The sequence below is a fragment of the Rhinichthys klamathensis genome, unplaced genomic scaffold (genome assembly GCF_029890125.1).
Source record: "Rhinichthys klamathensis goyatoka isolate OS25496 unplaced genomic scaffold, OSU_Roscu_1.1 h1tg000479l_1, whole genome shotgun sequence".
Taxonomy (NCBI): Eukaryota; Metazoa; Chordata; class Actinopteri; order Cypriniformes; family Leuciscidae; genus Rhinichthys; species Rhinichthys klamathensis.
In genome coordinates this window covers 136,482-155,379 of record NW_026606967.1, presented here as the reverse complement: position 1 = coordinate 155,379, position 18,898 = coordinate 136,482, and the positions used below count along the sequence as shown (strand labels likewise).

General features: G+C 47.6%; 1 protein-coding gene across 1 annotated transcript; it reads left to right on the top strand.

Annotated features, from left to right (window-relative positions):
- Positions 1–2,003: 2,003 nt before the first annotated feature.
- LOC130072176 (trace amine-associated receptor 13c-like) lies at positions 2,004–8,388 on the top strand. Its single transcript, XM_056237141.1, has 2 exons — positions 2,004–2,349; positions 7,868–8,388. The coding sequence occupies exons 1-2, from the start codon at positions 2,004–2,006 to the stop codon at positions 8,386–8,388; spliced, it is 867 nt and encodes a 288-aa protein (XP_056093116.1).
- Positions 8,389–18,898: the final 10,510 nt, after the last annotated feature.

Below are 18,898 nucleotides of genomic sequence, written 5' to 3'. Positions count from 1 at the left end.
AATCAAGGACATAGTTAATAAAGTCTGTAACTGAACTATAACAATCACCAGGAGAAAGGAATCGGAATAAATGATCATCATCCAGTCCCATCCGGAAGCAGGCATTAATCATAGCATCATCCCAGCTCACCAGATGGGAAACATACAGGAACCCCTCCACATACCGCTCCAAAGGCCGTCCGTTCTGCTGAATGGTGAGGAGCTTGTCTTCAGCCCAGTTCATTTTGGAAGGTCGGTTCTTCTGTTACGGGTGTGGTGCATGCTGAAGAAGAGGCTGAGTCCAAAAGGCTACAATTCAAATATTAACTCATAAATCTTTCAAACAGGTACAGACAGGTTGACGGGCAGAAGGGTAACTCACTCAGAACACAAGGTAACAAACACACCTTACATAAACGAGAACCAACCAGGACTGACTGAACAGAGGGAAACTAAATCCAGATACAAATGAACACTAACGAGGTGAGGACAGGTGACACAGATGATGATGATAAACAGGTTGGTAATGAGGGAGTGAGTTCAGGTGTGGAGACAAGGATGATTCTGGGAAGTGTAGTGAAGACGAAGACAGGATGGTGAAGACAGGATGGTGCAGACGATGACTGTGACACAGAGGAGATCAGATGTGCTCCTACAGTAGTCACATTCAAATCCAGACTCAAAACACATCTGTTTAGCTGTGCATTTAATGAATGAGCACCGTGCCACTGTTCGTCTAACTGTTTGTACTGTATTTTATTTTATTTTTTATTCTAAACGGTTTTAATTGTTCTTATTTCTTTTGATTATTTAAATTTCAGGTTGTAGTAGTAAACAAAGAGATGTAATATCGATCAAAAGTTCAGTATGGAGAACCACAAGGCTCAGTACTAGGACCGTTGCTGTTCACTCTGTACATGCTACCCTTGGTAGATATCATTAGGAAGCATGGGATTAGTTTTCACTGTGGGCTAGGATAACTAGTTTGGATAACATTTGGATAACTAGTAATTTCCTACTACTTTTATTTGAAAGCCACGTTTCTGTAAAACTGCATTCTTTCTGTCAACACTGCATTGGCTCCCTAATAAACATCGTATACATTTCAAAATATAGCTGATTACTTACAAAGCACTAAATGGTTTAGCGCCCCAGTACATGAGCGAGCTCTTAACGCATTATAGTCCTTCACGTCTATTGCGATCTCAAAATTCCGGCCTGTTGATAATACCTAGAATATCAAAATCGACTGCTGGCGGTAGATCCTTTTCCTATTTAGCACCAAAACTTTGGAACAGTCTTCCTAACATTGTCTGGGAAGCAGATACAGTCTGTCAGTTTAAATCTAGACTAAAAACACATCTCTTTAACCTGGCATACAAATAGAGTATTATACATTCCTATTATTCAAATCAGTTAAATGATTATTAGGCTGCATATATCATGGCTGGAACCGGGAGCACTTCCTATAAAACCCGATGTACTTGTTACATTATACGAAGAATGGCATCTACGCTAATGTTTGTCTTTCTGTTAGTGTTGATTTCGTCAACGGAAATTATGACTAAATATCGTCATCAACAAACCTTTATCACGTGACGAGACGAGACGCAACGTACTGTAAATGCTGGTCATGTGACGATGACTATAAATAAATGTATAATGCAATATTGTTGACGAATAAAAACGAGCCTGAATGTGGTTTACAAAATAAAACTATGCTAAAATGTCTTCATTTTTGTTGACTAAAACGAGACAAGACGAAATGTTATAACGTTTTATAACATAATAATATTATTATTATTTTGCAGTATTTCTGTTTCCTGTGTCTCACTGAAGAAATTAATTGCATATCAAAGCTAATGTTAAAAAAAAAGATTTAAAAATGAATAATAATAATAAAAAAACGTTTGTATGTTACATCATCAGTGGGCGGTAGATGGGTTGGCCGTCTGATCCACACTGTATAAATTATATGACAATAAAGAGAGCAGAACAAACCCCTAACATGAGGAGACTCACTCATGGACTATGAGACTCAATACTGCTTTCCTGGCATCAACTCATCATGTATCAAGGGAATGCGCTCTAGATATGAATACTATATTATTTATGTGTGTTTTTCATTACTGTCAGCATGGACCGTGTTTATGAACATGCTGGTGATAATCTCCATCTCTCACTTCAAGAAGCTTCACACTCCAACAAACCTGATTATTCTCTCTTTGGCTGTGGCCGACCTGCTTATTGGACTTATTGTGATACCCATAGAGGGCATTAGACTGACTGAGAAGTGTTGGTACTTTGGAGACACTTTCTGTGTACTGTTTACTATAATCTTTGGATTGGTCTTCTCAGCATCTTTCACTAATTTCACGAGTTTACATGTTAATGAAATCTGATGTAATATAATAATGCGTATTTGGCTTGCTGTCCGGGGGGAGGGCTCCGAGCTCAGAATTCGGCCCGACCCCAGAGTACTCCCCCCTAACCTTAGAGGTCATAGGTATCTATGAGCGGACCCCGCCCAATGTGGGGTGAAGGGGTGGTGGAGGGATGCTGAGAAAGAAGTCATGAGACAGGAGGTAAGGGAAGGCTTTATTTATACTGGCTTCTTCTTGTGCTGATTGGATGATTACCTGAACATGCTCCTCCCGAACTTTGTTACATAAAACTTGATTTCACGAGTTTACATGTTAATGAAATCTGATGTAATATAATAATGCGTATTTGGCTTGCTGTCCGGGGGGAGGGCTCCGAGCTCAGAATTCGGCCCGACCCCAGAGTACTCCCCAAAATGCCAGATAAACGGAGGACAGCGAGCGTAGAATTTAACCCCCCAAAAAGTGAAGGGTATGTGTTTACCAAGGAACGAGCTTGCCAGTTCGACTGGGAAGGCTCTCGCGACGACCGACGGGAACTTGGATGCTCACGGCATCGGTCGGATAAGCCCATTCTGCAGTTGAACTGACAGCTCGCTGACGCAGGAATTATGCGAGCGTGAATTTGTGGACGAATTTAACCGTTCACCCAGGAGAGCTCTCGCAGCGTCCGACGGGAACTTATATGCTCGCGGCATAGGACGGGTAAGCCTCGCTGGGTTGGACGGAGGGCGCCCGCTGGACTCGGTCGGGAGGGCTCGACCGGCGCTTCGAAGGGGGGGCTGGGTCACGGGAAAGACTCCTCACGTCCCGACGAATGGGGAGCCCTCCTGGCGACACGAGCGCGGACGTCCGGCGACGACTAAGACGGGCAGACTCTCACTGCAATTCGAACGGGAGGTTTCAACCAGCGTTTTGGAAGGGGGACGGAACCCGGCCTTCGAACGGGTGAGTCATCGCTGCGTGCGAACGGGGGAGTCTGCATGTGATTGAAAAACGTACCTTATGAATATTGAGCGAGTGTGCAAGCGGCGAGCCCAGATGTAATCGGAAGGTGTAAACGGATGTAACTGAAAAGGGGAGCAGCAGGTGGTAATTTAATTAATTAGTTAGGGCTTGGTGAGCATTTTTGATGAAAAAACGGCTAGACCTAATATAGGTTTTGAAGGCATCCGATGACCAGCGACCGAGGGTTTTGATTTGTTGTTGGGAGAGACCTTTTTGAGCAGCTGTGGTGGCTGCTCCGATGCGGAATGAGTGGCTAGAGAAATGCTCTGCTGAGACGCCGGATTTGGTAAGGATTGCTTTTAGATGTTTTTGGAACCAGAATCTCGTAGCTGGATGATTGGAGTCGTTAGTAAAAAGAGGGTCAAGTGGGGATTTGGACGAGGAAAGTTTGTACTGCAGGTAATTAAAAAGCGCATGGTACGGTCGGATGGGAGTTTGAAGATTGAAAATATAGACGAAGTGGCCTCTTTTGTCTCTGTCCGTTTTGCTTTGTTTAATGAAAAATGATATGGTTTCGTTATCTACGATCTGAAGGTCTGAAATTGCGGGATGGATATTTGGGTCGAATAAGGAAGTTATGGTCAGTTCGGAACTGCGGAGGAAACCGAAGAATGCTAGGATGAACATGGCCTCTAACGTATATGCGGTATTGATGGAGTGGTATCCAAGACGGAGTGATGAGATGCATCTGGTGAGTATATCGATTGTGATTGGCTGTCTGGTATCTGGGCGCGTGGGGCGGGATCTTTGGATTCCCTTAATTAGAAGGGACGTTTGGGAGTTATTTATTGCAGGTGTAGGTTTACCGTGGATTAATTTATGGAAAAATTGAATGCCGCTTAGATAGCTTTTAATGGATCCGGCTTGGAGACCTTTAAAACTGTGAAGATGGGATATGAATGAAGTAACTGTTAGAAGCGAAAATTCGGGAAACGACAGGTTGTGAGAGAGGTGGAATGATTTGAACGATTTCCATGCGGTGTAATAAGTTTGCAGGGTTCTGGGAGAAACGGCTTGGAGGATGGATTCGATGGACGTGTCCAGGAGGGATTTTAGCGGATGATCTATGGGAAGATCAGCTGAGAATAAGGAGGTACTGGAGTTGGAGTGGGGTCTGCTTCTGGTGCCAGCATCCTGAACTTCTGAAACGAGAAACGGGAGAGAGAGTCAGCGATTTGATTTTGAGCCCCTGGGACGTGGATTGCAGTTATTAAGAACTGGTCGCATGCGGAGGTCCAAATGAGGCGTCTAAGGAGTGGCATAAGCGCAGGTGAGCGAGAACGACCTTTGTTGATACAGTACACGATTGCTTCGTTGTCGCAATGGATTTGGATACTTTTGGATGACCATTCTTTTCCCCATAGGGAAGCTGCGACGACTATTGGGTAGAGCTCGAAAAGGGCAGAGGAGGCTGAAGACTGGGGTGTGTCTAGGAGCTGGGGGGGCCAGGAGGACGCGAACCAGCGTCCTTGGTAATAGCCGCCGAAGCCGATCGAGGGAGCTGCGTCTGTGAACAGTTTGATATCGAGGGGGAGAGAGATAAAGTCATCATAGAAAAAAGTTAAGCCATTCCACTGATTAAGGAAATTAATCCATAACTTAAGCTCGTTTTTTGACTCGTCGGAGAGGTTGATCCGATCTTCCAGCGCATGAACGGATGAAGAGAGGGCTAGGAGATGCGCGATAAAGGGTCGGCCCTGTGGAATAATGCGCATCGCATAATTTAGGTGGCCCAGCAGCGAGAGAAGTTCGCGTTTTGCACAATCTGTGCTGTCAGTAAAATTGGATGCGATTAAAATAATGCGATCGATTTTTTCCTTAGGCAGTGAGGCTTGGAATTTTGCTGAGTCTAGATTGATGCCTAAAAACTCGATGGACGTAGTTGGACCCGATGTTTTCTCGTGAGCTAACGGAATCCCTAGTTCGGCGAAAACTTTTTTCACTATGAGGAGGTGAGCTTCGGGGACGGTGTCGTGGGGTGAAATTATTAGGAAATCGTCGAGCAGATGGAGAAGATGAGGAATTGCGTAATTATTAGAAAGGATCCAACATATGGCTTCGGAGAGAGTGTCAAAGATTTTTGGGCTGCTTTTGCAGCCGAAAGTTAGGCGCACGGCGAAATAATACTTTTCCTGCCAATTTACACCGAACAAGTGCCATGAATCGGGGTGGATTGGCATTACTTTAAAAGCAGAGGAGATATCTACTTTTGCTAGCCATGCACCTCGACCAGCTATTTTAATCATGGTTATGGCTTGTTCGATATCGTGGTAATTGAGAGAATACTCTTCGAGAGGGATGAGGCTATTGATACTCGGATATGGAGAATTATGGGGGGCTGAAAGGTCGATTATCAACCGCTTTTTCCCAGAGAATTTCCTGGTGGCCACGCCTATGGGGCTGATGCGAAATTTGTCGAACGGGGGAGCCTCGAAAGGACCCATCATGAAACCGGATTCGATTTCTTTTTTAATTAGCTTATTTACTACTCCAGGCTCTGCTAAGGCGGACTGAAGGTTAGCGCAGATAACATTTTGCGTGGGATAGCTTTCTACGCCGGGTTTAAAGCCTTGATTGAGACCTGTCAATAGATAATTTGTGAAGTTGACATCAGGGTGGTGTGATAATTCTTCGGCTAGACGGAAAACATTCACAGGAGTCGAGAGATAGTTTTTTGCATTTTTATTGACAGATTTTTTAACTGGGCATATCACGCGGGCGTGTGCGCCGCCGCAGAAATCGCAGACGTGGAGAAAACGACAGCGTTGTCTTGGGCATCTCCCTTCGTTGAAATTCCTACAAACTTGTCTATCGGGTGCCGAGTATGGTGCTCTGATTGAAAAATCTTCTCTTGCGTGGCGCGGAACGTAACTTGTGGATTTTATGGCATTCTGCTCTGGGCAGGGAGGGATCGATGGATTGATCTGGGGGCATGCCGTGGTGGCATGGATTATGGATCTGCAGATTGCGCAGGAGATATTTTTGCACCCGAGGAAGACTCGGTTATGGAGATCGGTGTCCAACGCTCCCCAATAGGGACACTGATTCCACTGGGAAACGCGGACGGCGCATTTTGCGGAAAACAGCTTGTGGTACGTATAAAAGTGACTACCCCCGTAAGACAACGCGAGCTCAGCTATAATAGACAGATAGTCGTTCAGCTCGCGCCGTCTGTGGGGAAAAGATGAGCATATGACTTCTGTATAGCGGCTGAAGGCTATACAGAATTCGGCTAGTGACAATGTACGTGATGTAACCTGTGCGTTATTTTTTAGAGTGACTGAAATGTCGCCACAGTCTACTTGGCGATTGGACTCAGCCGGAGGAAACAAGGACAGGAGAGAACCCAAATCAACGTCTGCACCTGCTAAGATTTGAGCTCTGATGTTGTTCGTCACTGGAGGAGGTTCAGTAGCTACTGCATTCTGAGGGACTGGTTGAGGAATGGCTGAAAAGAGCGAGAAAGGAGAACGCGCTTGGAGAGGGTTAAAGGGATGGGAAATCGGGGCTGTGGCCGTTTGCGGAGGCATCCTCACGCGGAGATCGGCCCCCGGGTTAGATGGAGGAGGAGGAATAGGGAGAGCATAGTGTGGAAAGGGGAGGGGAAAGAAATGCGCCGGCGATTGACCGGCTAACGGAGGCATCCTCACGTTAGGGTGAGCACCTGACGCTTGGGAAGGAGGAAAACTGAAAGAAGTAGAAGGGAAGAAACCCGATTGGGGATCGTGTAAGAAAGTGGAACTGCCAGGATCTAAAGTGTGAGGTACCACGATGGGCGGGGCTGAGGAGAGGAGTTGACCTGGAGGAGATTGGCGCTCGACCGTGACTGGTTCCGGGGCGCGGCCCAGGCTAGCGGAAGGTCTGAGACGTCGTGGCGTGGGGGCGGAGCCCAGTGCTGCGATCGGGGCCCGTCGAGCCTTGCTCGCTCGAGCTGAAGGAATTGGAGCTGAAACAGAAGGGTGAGAAGATTGTAAGGTGACATATAAATTAAATAATTCTGCTTTTTTCATCCTGCGGGAGAAATTTGCATCAGAATTAATTAGGGCTTGTCTTAGCCCCTTGACCGTCCACTTCCCTATTGGGGGGATGTTAGGGGGAGCTGGAAGGTGGGAAGGCGCGGAGGAAGACGATGATGAAGATGATGAGATCCTCGCTGGCGGTGGTGAGGGGAGTCTACGGCGTCTTGGGGTATGCGGAGAGGATCTGGAGGGCCGACGTCCCCTGGTTGAAGATGGAGGCTCGATGTTGACGTTGGCTGCTGGGGAAGGAAGAGTTGCTGGATCTGCGCTTTGCGGATGAGATGACTCCGAGATGAAAGATTCATCGTCGGAGGGGAAGAGCTCTAACTCGGACATGCCTGCACGGAGGCGGAGTCAGATGCTGAGAAAGAAGTCATGAGACAGGAGGTAAGGGAAGGCTTTATTTATACTGGCTTCTTCTTGTGCTGATTGGATGATTACCTGAACATGCTCCTCCCGAACTTTGTTACATAAAACTTCATTTAATTTTAATTGCTGGTGATCGTTATGTGGCTGTGTGTCACCCTTTACAGTACCCACAGAAAATAACCACAACTAAAACTGTAATAACCATCTGTCTGAGCTGGGGTTGTTGTTTAACTTATAATGTTACAGTTGTAATTTATAATGGATATTCAAACATGTGTTATGGAGAGTGTTATGTTACGTTTGGATTTGCCTCCTTAGTCACTGATATGGTCATGTCTTTTATTTTTCCATGTACCCTACTCATAACTTTATATTTGAGGATATTTTATGTAGTACATCAGCAAGTGAAAGTTATAAACTCTCTGATGACGGGTGGTAAAAGTTTAACGGAAGGTGTATTGAGGAGGAAATCTGAGAGTAAAGCTGCTCTAACATTAGGAATCATTGTGATAGTTTATCTGCTTTGCTTTGTTCCGTTCTTTATATGTTCTGTATCTGTAAACTCTGACATAATCCTAACTGTTTTCGCATGGGTTGTGTACTCAAACTCAGGTCTGAATCCTCTGGTATAAGCTATATTTTATCCCTGGTTTAAAAAGACAGTTAAACACATCTTAACTCTGAAAATATTTCAGCCAGCATCCTCTCTGGTTGATATTTTTACAGAGCATAAATTGTAATTAAACTGGTAAAGCTGTCACTCATAAAGGATATGATTATCTTTGTAGGATTTATATTTATAATTTACACTACATGTATCTTAGTATGTAGCTTATTTCAGAGAGAATGTTTTCTGCAATTGATGTTCAATTTTAACAATTAGTTAAACTTTTTTCCACACACATTGAAATAAATTGACACAATGTTCATAAATTGTATTAAATTAGCTCATTAAATAAACTGTGCAAGCTGCATAAATCCTCAATGTACTGGTAAATGTAGATATTATGTGCTTTATGCTTAATCACGTTCATCAGTCATGTTGCATCTGTGTTATCAAAAACATAATGACCAAAAAAGGAAAGTCATACAGAACTAAACTCGGTAAAAAAAAGTAATGTCCTCTAACTTCCAACTGCTATTATTTCCAGAAAATGTCTTAATGTATAAAAACATAAACTAAACAAGTTCCACAGACATTTGAGGAAAAGATATGGAACAATGAGTCCCTGAACAATATCAAAATAAGCAGTCATATCTGGTGTCATATCTGGCCAGTAGCTGCTTTAAGTTCCACAGAGCATCTCATCCTCATGGACTGTAGCAGACATCGAGATGTTACCCCACTCTTCCACCAAGGCTCTCAAAGTTCTCAAACATGGTTCCTGGATTAGACAGTGGAATCGTTACCACCACGCACACATCAGTTATGAAAACCAGGCTTGCATGCGATAACTGAGGCTGAGCTCTGTGTAGAGTTTGTCAGGACAGCGATTGGGGTCCGCCCACTCCCCACTGTTGTGTAGTGTGTACGGGAGATTGTCATCAGGGAACCATAAATAACTATGTAAATTACAGTCACGATGCAACAGAAGTAGCAACAAGTCCTGCATGTCACCAGAGAGAAGTTTTTATTTTCACTCAATCCAGTTACAAAATTTTGATTAAACATTACAAGGTCAAAAACATATGTGCGTGTGATTTGTTCACAATAGATCCATAACACGCATTTAGAAAGTAGATAGGATGGAATTTCTTTTTTGTGCAGACTTTTACCAAAGATTATTAAATTGTCTCGAGTAAAATTAAAATGCAATATAACCCTCGACTTTTAAACCGTAATCTACATTCTGAATAAACCAGTATTACGTCTGTAACATGCAGATTCTTTGGTTTCAACATACAAACGCACATTCGCAACTCTTGTAAATGTTTTCTTTTGCTGTAGATTAGGTAATGCAGTAAACACCTGCGATATGTGTGAGATAGACATATGCAAGAAATTTCTACCAGCTGACGACATTCTAGTAAAACAGTTGTTTTTCAAAGGTTTTTTTTCCTTTTTCTTTATTTTTTCTTTATTGACACAACAATCAACCCACATATTCACATAACAACACAGCCAACAACACGACAGCACAGCATGTATACAGACAGACACTGTGCTTTTTCATCATATAAAGAAAAAAAAAAGAAAAAATATATATATATATATATGATAAAGAGAAAGAATAACATCAGGCTATATCTTTAAAACCAAGCATATCTGCTAACTCTGAGTTAAAAGAATCAAGGAGAAAATCAACAAAGGTTAAAGGTGTAATAGATTATATTGCTCCTGTGAAAGTCAGGAAGAGTGGTAGACAAAAAGCACCTTGGAGAAACTCAACAACTGTGCAAAATATGAAAAGACAATGCAGAAGAGCAGAGCGCATGTGGCGGAAGACAAAACTTGTAGTCCATTATAACATCTACAAAGACAGCATCCATGCTTTTCATATTGAACTAGGCAAAGCTAGACAGACCTTCTTCTCGAATATTATAAACAGCAACTTAAACAACACACGCACTCTTTTAGCTACTATAGAGAGACTGACAACCCCCCCAAGCCAGATTCCCAGTGAAATGCTCTCAGACAGCAAGTGCAGTGAGTTTGCTTCTTTCTTCTCTGAGAAAATCAATAATATCAGAAAGGTGATCAGCTCATCCTTGAGTTGCTCTGGGGTCAGACAGATCAGACCATAACCGCAGAAAGTAGTTCTCTTACGAGAGTATCTCTCGTACTGCGTAATAGCTTTACGCTAGGGGAAAAACTCTTTTCCGCGAGATATTGAAGCCAAAAATTATCCTTTAATTTTTTATTAATGCAAAACGCTTTGCAGCAGCAAGCAAACATAGGCGAAACAGCTCGCGCGCCTATTGGTTGCTCTGCAGCAAATGCAGCAGCCTATCGAGAGAGACTCTGCGTGACGTAATGACCAATGGGGGCAATTCGCGCCCATATCGTCACGTCCCGCCAGAAGGGGCGTGGTCTCGCCCTATAAATATGCTCGTTAGGCTGATACAAGCTGATTTTTACCTCTTCAGCGAAGCACACGCATCGCTGGATCCGGAGTGAGAAGCCGCGCCGTCGAAGCAAGCCTTTCAGCGGGACGAGCTCTGGAGTCGCTGGCCTCGCCGCCTTCATCTGCCGTACCTGCTGCGCTTTCCGGCGTTATATATCCTTTCAATACTCTGTGTGTATTTCTCTGTTGAGAAGTGTTTGTTCGCTTACTTGACGCGACTTACACTTCTCTCACAAAAAGAGCAGCGTCTTTTTAAAGATGCCTTCCTGTGGCTCGTGCCGCGCCCCCTCAGCGATGGAGATCGACACGTCATCTGTGTTTCCTGTCTGGGTGAGGATCACGCGGCTCTCGCGCTCGCTGACGGCGGATGCCCTCATTGCGAGCTTTTGCCCATGGTGACTCTGAGGACGCGCCTGGCATCATTCTCCGAGCCTTCACCACAGCCCGCCGTGACGCCGCGCCGTAAAAAGCGCCGCGCCCAGCGCGCTCCCGAGCTATCTCCAGCCCGCCAAAGCTCGCCGGTTCGCCCGCCTGCTTCGCCGGCTTCGCTCGAGTCGCTCACTGACGGACAACGGCCGCCGCCTGCCGCCGCGTCCATCCACGAGCCTGACGAACCCTCCGAGGCGTGTTCTCTTCTGGCGTCCGATAGTGAGGATTGGGCGAGCTCCGTGGATCTCCCCTCCGCTAGCGTTTCCCGCCAGACCACTGGTAAGAGAGCCGGCATTGAGACTGAGCTGATGCGTCTGCTCTCTCAGGCCGTTGAAAGCATCGGCCTCGATTGGGAGGCGCCCGCGCAGCCGCCGCGCAACAGAATGGACGGACGCTTTCTCGGAAGTGACGAGGCTCCGTCGAAATCGCGGCCCGCGCCCTTCCTCCCGGAACTTCACGACGAAGTTACGAAATCGTGGAACGCCCCCTTCTCCGCCAGGCTTCGTACCTCTGCTTCTGCTGCTTTCTCCTCTGTGGATGGCGCGAAGGAAAGAGGATACCTTTCTGTTCCTCCTGTGGAACCAGCTGTAGCGTCTCATCTCTGCCCGCCCTCCGCTGGACGGCGCGTGCACACGACGCTTCCATCTAAAGCCTGCCGGGTGACGTCATCCATGCACGGTCGCGCTTACACCGCCGCCGGGCAAGCAGTTTCAGCGCTGCACACTATGGCCATCCTGCAGATTTTCCAGGCCGACCTTCTCCTTAAACTGGACGAGGAAGGACCCGGAGCGATCTGCGTCGCGGACCTGAGAAGCGCTACAGACCTCGCTCTTCGCGCTACTAAAGCCGCTGCACAGGCCATAGGACGAAACATGGCCTCTCTCACCGTGGCTGAGAGACATTTGTGGTTGACGCTGTCCGAGATGACGGAAGCCGAGCGCTCTGTGTTCCTCGACGCGCCCATTTCTCAAGCGGGCCTTTTCGGATCTGCCGTCACAGACTTTGCGGATAGATTCATGGAGGTGCAAAAGACTTCGCAGGCCATGAAGCACTTCCTCCCGAAGCGCTCGAGCTCTGCTGCAGGTCGCTCTAAACCGCCGCCTGCTCGCAGCTCTCAGCCGCAGCCTGCACCGCCCGCCGCCGCCGCTTCACAGCGCCGCCACGCCCGAGACCAAAGACCGCGCTCTCGCTCTGCTGGACGCCGCCCCCCTCAGCGCGGGCCCCGGCCGAGGATTGAGATCAAGCCCGAGGCCTCAAAATCTTCCTAGCCATTCTAGGAAAACGACGGTGTTCAGATCCCGCTGCGGCCGGTTTTTCACCAAAACTTCTCGCTCGGTCAGTTCCAAACATCGCGACTGTCCCAGTGTATTTCGCAGAGAGCTAGCCGGTGTCACAGCCCGTTTGCCTGCGCACAAAAGCCGTTTTTACGGCTACCCAGATAAATCCAATAAAGAGTGCATTTTCTGGTGTTCCGGCCACGGCCGAAGGTGTTATGAGTGTTGTAAGAATGCCCACCCAGTGCCCATTCCCACACACAAACACAGCCCGCCACGGTGCAGGGCTAGCACAAATAAAATCGACTCCGGTCGATTGTGCAAACAATGTAGTGCAAGTGCCCATGTCATCATGCCCGCTCACACTACATGCTGCGTGTCCCATGGTTTCTGTAAAAACGAAACCAACACACATTCAGTCGGCCATGAACGACAGTGTTTTCAGTGTATTAAATGTGCCCGCAGCCCCGCGCCCACATTTTCTCACAGACACGCCGATTCCCACGGGATCTCCCCCGCTCGCTTTTTCTGCACAATCTGCCATAAAAAAGCTGAGCGCGGCCAGGTCGCCCGCTGTGATCAGCGCGCCCCCCGCCTCGAACGCTGTAAACACGGTGTTGTGTTCCCAGTATGCCCAGGCTCTCGAGCTGCCGTTTTGTCGCGGCCAGAGCCCGGATTTCATTCTGCCTCTAGCTATTCACGCAGATGCGTGGTCAAAGCTTCCCGGGGTTTCAGAATGGGTGCTGAACACTATAAAGAGAGGCTATTCGCTACAATTCGCTCGACGCCTGCGCCGTTATACGGCGCGCGTCGAAACCACGGTGAAAAACGAAGTATCTCATCTACTTTGTGCCGAAATAGCGAAACTACTGAGCAAAGGGGCTATAGAACCTTTATCTCAGGCTCAGAGCGAAGGGGGCCTATACAGCAGATATTTTCTGGTACCGAAAAAGGATGGGGGTCTCAGACCCATTTTAGATCTGCGGCAGCTGAACAGAGTGCTTGTGAAGCACCAGTTCAGAATGCTTACGACCAGGAAAATCCTCGCGCAGGTGCGCTTCGGGGACTGGTTTATGTCGATAGATCTGAAAGACGCCTATTTCCAAATACAAATAGCGTCCCATCACAGGCGATTTTTGAGATTCGCCTTCGAGGGCCAGGCATATCAATACACAGTCCTGCCGTTCGGCCTGTCCCTAGCGCCTCGTACATTTACGAAGTGCATGGACGCGGCGCTCGCGCCCCTGAGACTTCAGGGCATGCGAGTTCTGAACTACTTGGACGATTGGCTGATTCTAGCTCGATTACGATCGGAGCTCATAGAACACAGGGCCGCATTGCTCGAGCACCTCGAGAAGCTGGGCCTCACAGTCAATTGGGCGAAGAGCTCACTGTCTCCCAGTCAGAAAATTTCCTTTCTGGGAACCGTGTTGGACTCGCTGTCCATGACAGCACGCCTGTCACCAGAGCGCGTGCTAAATATTCAGCGCGGCGTGAAATCCTTCCGCCACGGCGCGATAGTCCCGCTCAAAAGGTTTCAGAAAATGCTGGGGCTGATGGCCTCAGCAGCCTCTGTACTCCAGTTGGGCCTGCTCCGCATGCGCCCACTGCAGATGTGGCTGAAGACGCGGGTTCCACCCAGGGCATGGACAGCGGGTCTGTTTCGCCTCAGGGTCGACCTTCAGTGCGTTTCAGCTCTGAAACCTTGGAGAGAAACCGACTGGTATCAGTCAGGTGTAAGTCTGGGGACCGCTTCGAGCGTGAAGGTGGTGTCTACGGACGCCTCCACCTCGGGGTGGGGAGCGCTGCTCGAGGGCAGACCGCTAGCTGGCCTGTGGTCAGAACGGGAAAAGCTCCTTCACATAAACTGCTTGGAGATGATAGCAGTCGACAAAGCGCTACGGCGTTTTTGTCCCCAGATAACAGGCCACCACGTCTTGGTCCGGTCGGACAACATGTCGGTGGTGGCATACATAAATCGCCAGGGCGGCGTCAGGTCACGAAACCTTCACAGGTTGACGGAACGCCTCCTGGTTTGGGCTCAGCACAACCTGCTCTCACTGAGAGCGGCGCACGTGCCTGGTCACCTGAACGTGGGACCAGACAGACTGTCCAGGAACAACGTTCCAGCAGGGGAATGGTCGCTGCACCCGCAGACGGTCCAGCTGCTGTGGAAAACGTTCGGCAGAGCTCAGGTGGACCTATTCGCGTCCCAAGAAAACGCTCATTGCCCGGAGTTTTTCTCGAAAAGCAAGGACGCGCTGGCTCATGTTTGGCCCCGCTGCCCCCTGTATGCTTTTCCTCCTGTCTCGCTCCTGCCTCAGGTGTTGGAACGAATCAGGGAAAACGGATGCCCAGTGCTGCTTGTAGCCCCGCTCTGGACGAACCAGACGTGGTTCCCTGCCCTGATGCAGCTGACCAGCACTGCCCCATGGCCTGTACCATTGAGGAGAGACCTCCTCTCTCAGGCGGAGGGCTCAATCTGGCACCCTCGCCCGGAGTTATGGTCCCTGCACGCATGGGCCATCAACGGGTACCCGCTAGCCTCCCAGAGGGAGTGTTAAACACGATCGCGCAGGCTAGAGCTCCGTCTACCAGGCGGCTCTACTCCTCGAAATGGTCTGTTTTCACTACATGGTGTCAGGCCCAGAGCCTTTCACCTGTGGAGTGCGGGGTTGCGGAAGTGCTTTCCTTCCTTCAAGAGCTACTGGATAAGGGCAGGACCCCATCCACGCTCAAAGTATATGTGGCGGCCATAGCAACGTTTGCAAAACCGGTGTCTGGCCAGTCGCTTGGGAAAAACGACTTAGTCGTGCGTTTCCTTAGGGGAGCTCGGAGGCTGAACCCTCCAAGGCCCCCTTCAGTCCCGACGTGGGACCTTTCCACGGTCTTGGAGGCCATGAAAGGCGCCCCGTTCGAGCCAATCCAGCTGGTGGACATGAAACCTGTCGTTCAAGACAGTGTTTCTCATGGCTCTCGCTTCAGTGAAGCGCATAGGGGACCTACAGGCGCTTTCAGTAAGCGCGTCGTGTATGGAGTTTGGGCCTAATGACTCAAAGGTCATTCTCAAACCGAAACACGGGTATGTCCCGAAATCCCTCAACACGCCGTTCAGGGCCCAGGTCATTTCCCTGTCTGCCCTTCCGGTTCTCAGTGAGGAGGAGGATGCAAGTCTCCTCTGCCCCGTCAGGGCATTGAGAGCTTATGTGGCACGCTCGTCTGTTTTCGGCGGGCGTTCCAAGGGACTCGCCGCCTCAAAACAGAGCCTATCCAGATGGATAGTGGATGCCATCGCGCTCGCTTACTCTGCGAAGGGCTTACAGTGCCCCTTGGGTGTCAGGGCGCATTCCACGAGAGGCGTGGCCTCTTCGTGGGCATGGTCTAGCGGGGTTTCCCTGCAAGATATCTGTACGGCCGCGGGCTGGGCCTCGCCGTCTACATTTATAAAATACTATAACCTGGAGGTACCCGCCTTACAAGCTAAGCTTTTGGCGGTCTAAATTCAGTGCTATCTGCCCCGCTCTGCGGCCCAGATGCTGAGTTTACTGCAGCCCCATGAGTGTTGACTCACGTATGGCCGCCCAGATCAGGCTGAATGCTTTCACCCTGGCTGCGCGTTTGATGGTCATATAATAGCCCCGCTGGGTGCTTTTGTATAGGGAATGACGCTTCCAGCCTCTCTTCCTTTACTCTATGTGAGTTTATGGTGATTATGCACTACATGAGCCCTGGGCTTCGGCCCCTGGGACTTTGGTGTTGGATCCCTTTACGCACGGCGTGTTGCATTGTGTTCCCCTAGCGTAAAGCTATTACGCAGTACGAGAGATACTCTCGTAAGAGAACGTACTCGGTTACTAACGTAACCTCGGTTCTCTCTAGAGAGGGAACGAGTACTGCGTATCTTGCCGTGCGTGGAATACGCTCTGGTTCGCTTCAGCGATAAAAACCAGCTTGTATCAGCCTAACGAGCATATTTATAGGGCGAGACCACGCCCCTTCTGGCGGGACGTGACGATATGGGCGCGAATTGCCCCCATTGGTCATTACGTCACGCAGAGTCTCTCTCGATAGGCTGCTGCATTTGCTGCAGAGCAACCAATAGGCGCGCGAGCTGTTTCGCCTATGTTTGCTTGCTGCTGCAAAGCGTTTTGCATTAATAAAAAATTAAAGGATAATTTTTGGCTAAAAGAGTTTTTCCCCTAGCGTAAAGCTATTACGCAGTACTCGTTCCCTCTCTAGAGAGAACCGAGGTTACGTTAGTAACCGAGTACGTTACTATGTCTGTTTTCGAAGAAATTGAAGACACAATTTTGGAAGAAACCGTACAGCACCTTAAAACATCAACCTGCGCACTTGACACACTTCCCACATCTTTTTTCAAAAGTGTGTTAAACAGCTTAGAAGCAGATCTCCTAAAAGTGGTAAATGCCTCGCTTCTCTCTGGGAGTTTTCCAAACTCCCTTAAAACTGCAGTTGCCAAGCCCTCCTGAAAAAGAGCAATCTGGATAAGACCATCTTAAGCAACTATAGACCGATCTCAAATCTTCCTTTCATAGGCAAGATCATTGAAAAAGTTGTATTCAATCAGCTGAACAAATTCTTAAGCTTGAATGGATACTTTGACAATTTTCAATCTGGTTTCCGATCGCATCACAGCACAGAGACAGCGCTCATAAAGATAATAAACGATATTCGCTTAAATACTGATACAGGGAAATTATCAGTGCCGGTACTACTCGACCTCAGTGCTGCATTAGACACTGTCGATCACGATATACTTCTTGACAGGTATGTTGTCATATGTCTGCCTCGCTGCCTGCTGTGTGTTTGTTTGCTTCGAGGCTGTAAGCTCCGCCTGAGCCTCCTATTTCTTTATGTTTTGAGCCATCATTTACTATCTAGTTGTTTATACTACTAAATACAGCTTACCCAACATCTCAGATTAACCTTACATCTCTAGCTTCCGTTATTGTTAACACAGCACGCTAGTAACTCGCTAACGTTAGCCTACTAACGCGCCACCCGTGCGCTCATTTATATATTTATTTTCTCTCGCGCGCCCGCGCCTTTGAGTTCATTAAGTCCAGGTAAGTAAGAAATCAGTTAACAAACACGGTGAGCAATGTCTTCTTGTCCTGTTATTGTCACCTGTGTCACATGTCATATGTTTAGTATAGCCTTCTCCGATGGCAATATAGGATTTATATGTGATAAATGCAAGGAGACAGTCAGGCTGACGGAGAAGATTTCAGAACTAGAGACACGCATCCAAACTTTAATTGAGGATGGTAAGAATGCTAGATCTTTAGATAGTGTTTTGGATGCCCCTAGCATAGTGAACTCTTTACATGATTCGGTTCTGGCTGAAGTAGAGCCCGTGCAGCAGGGCAGATGGGTGACCGTGAGAGATCACCGCTCTAGTCGCGGATCAAAGAACCACTCTTCCGTTCCGATTCCCATAACAAATCGATTTGCCCCACTCAGTGAAACACCCACTGAGAATTCTGTTGATTGTGCCCTGGTAATTGGTGATTCGATCACACGGAACGTGAAAATAGAGACACCAGCCACCATAGTTACATGTTTGCCGGGAGCCAGAGCGCCTGACATCAAAGCAAATTTAAAAGTGCTGGCTAATGCTAATCGTAAATTCTCTAAGATCATTATTCATGTCGGCACTAATGATGTTCGACTCCGCCAGTCGGAGATCACCAAAATTAATATTAAAGAGGTGTGTGAACTCGCAAGTACGATGTCAGGCACTGTAATTTGCTCTGGCCTCCTTCCTGTACGCAGGAGTGATGAGATAGTTAGCCGATTGGCCTCACTGAATGGTTGGCTGTCGAAGTGGTGTCCGCTGAATAATATAAAATTCATAGACAATTGGAAAAGTTTTTGGGGCAAGCCTGATCTGTTGAAAAGAGATGGTATCCATCCCTCCTGGGCTGGTGCTGCTCTTCTCTCTAGTAATTTGGCTCACAGTCTTAGAGCTAAAACATGACAATCTGGGGCTCAGGTCAGGAAGCAGACAGACTGGCTAAACCGACCGTCTGCTAGCGGCCTCACGTCACCAAGGTCAGATAAATCCCATCACATAGAGCCTCTTTCACCTAGATATCATCATATAGAGACTGTGTCTGTTCCCCGAATTTGGAAATCCAAAAAACGTCAGGTAAAAAATTTAATTGATGTTCAACAAATAAAAAACAGATATAATACAGATGAGCAAATGATAAAGCTTGGGTTGCTGAATATTCGATCCCTTACTTCAAAATCTCTCATAGTTAATGATATGATTTCAGATTATAATCTTGATATGCTGTGTTTGACAGAAACCTGGCTAAAACCAAACGATTACATTATTTTAAATGAGT

Excerpts from the sequence above, each read along its gene's own strand:
- LOC130072176 (XM_056237141.1), top strand. The coding sequence starts at position 2,004 with ATGGACTATGAGACTCAATACTGCTTTCCTGGCATCAACTCATCATGT. Across the intron at positions 2,350-7,867 it reads CTTCTCAGCATCTTTCACTA|ATTTAATTTTAATTGCTGGT; the intron begins ATTTCACGAGTT and ends ACATAAAACTTC.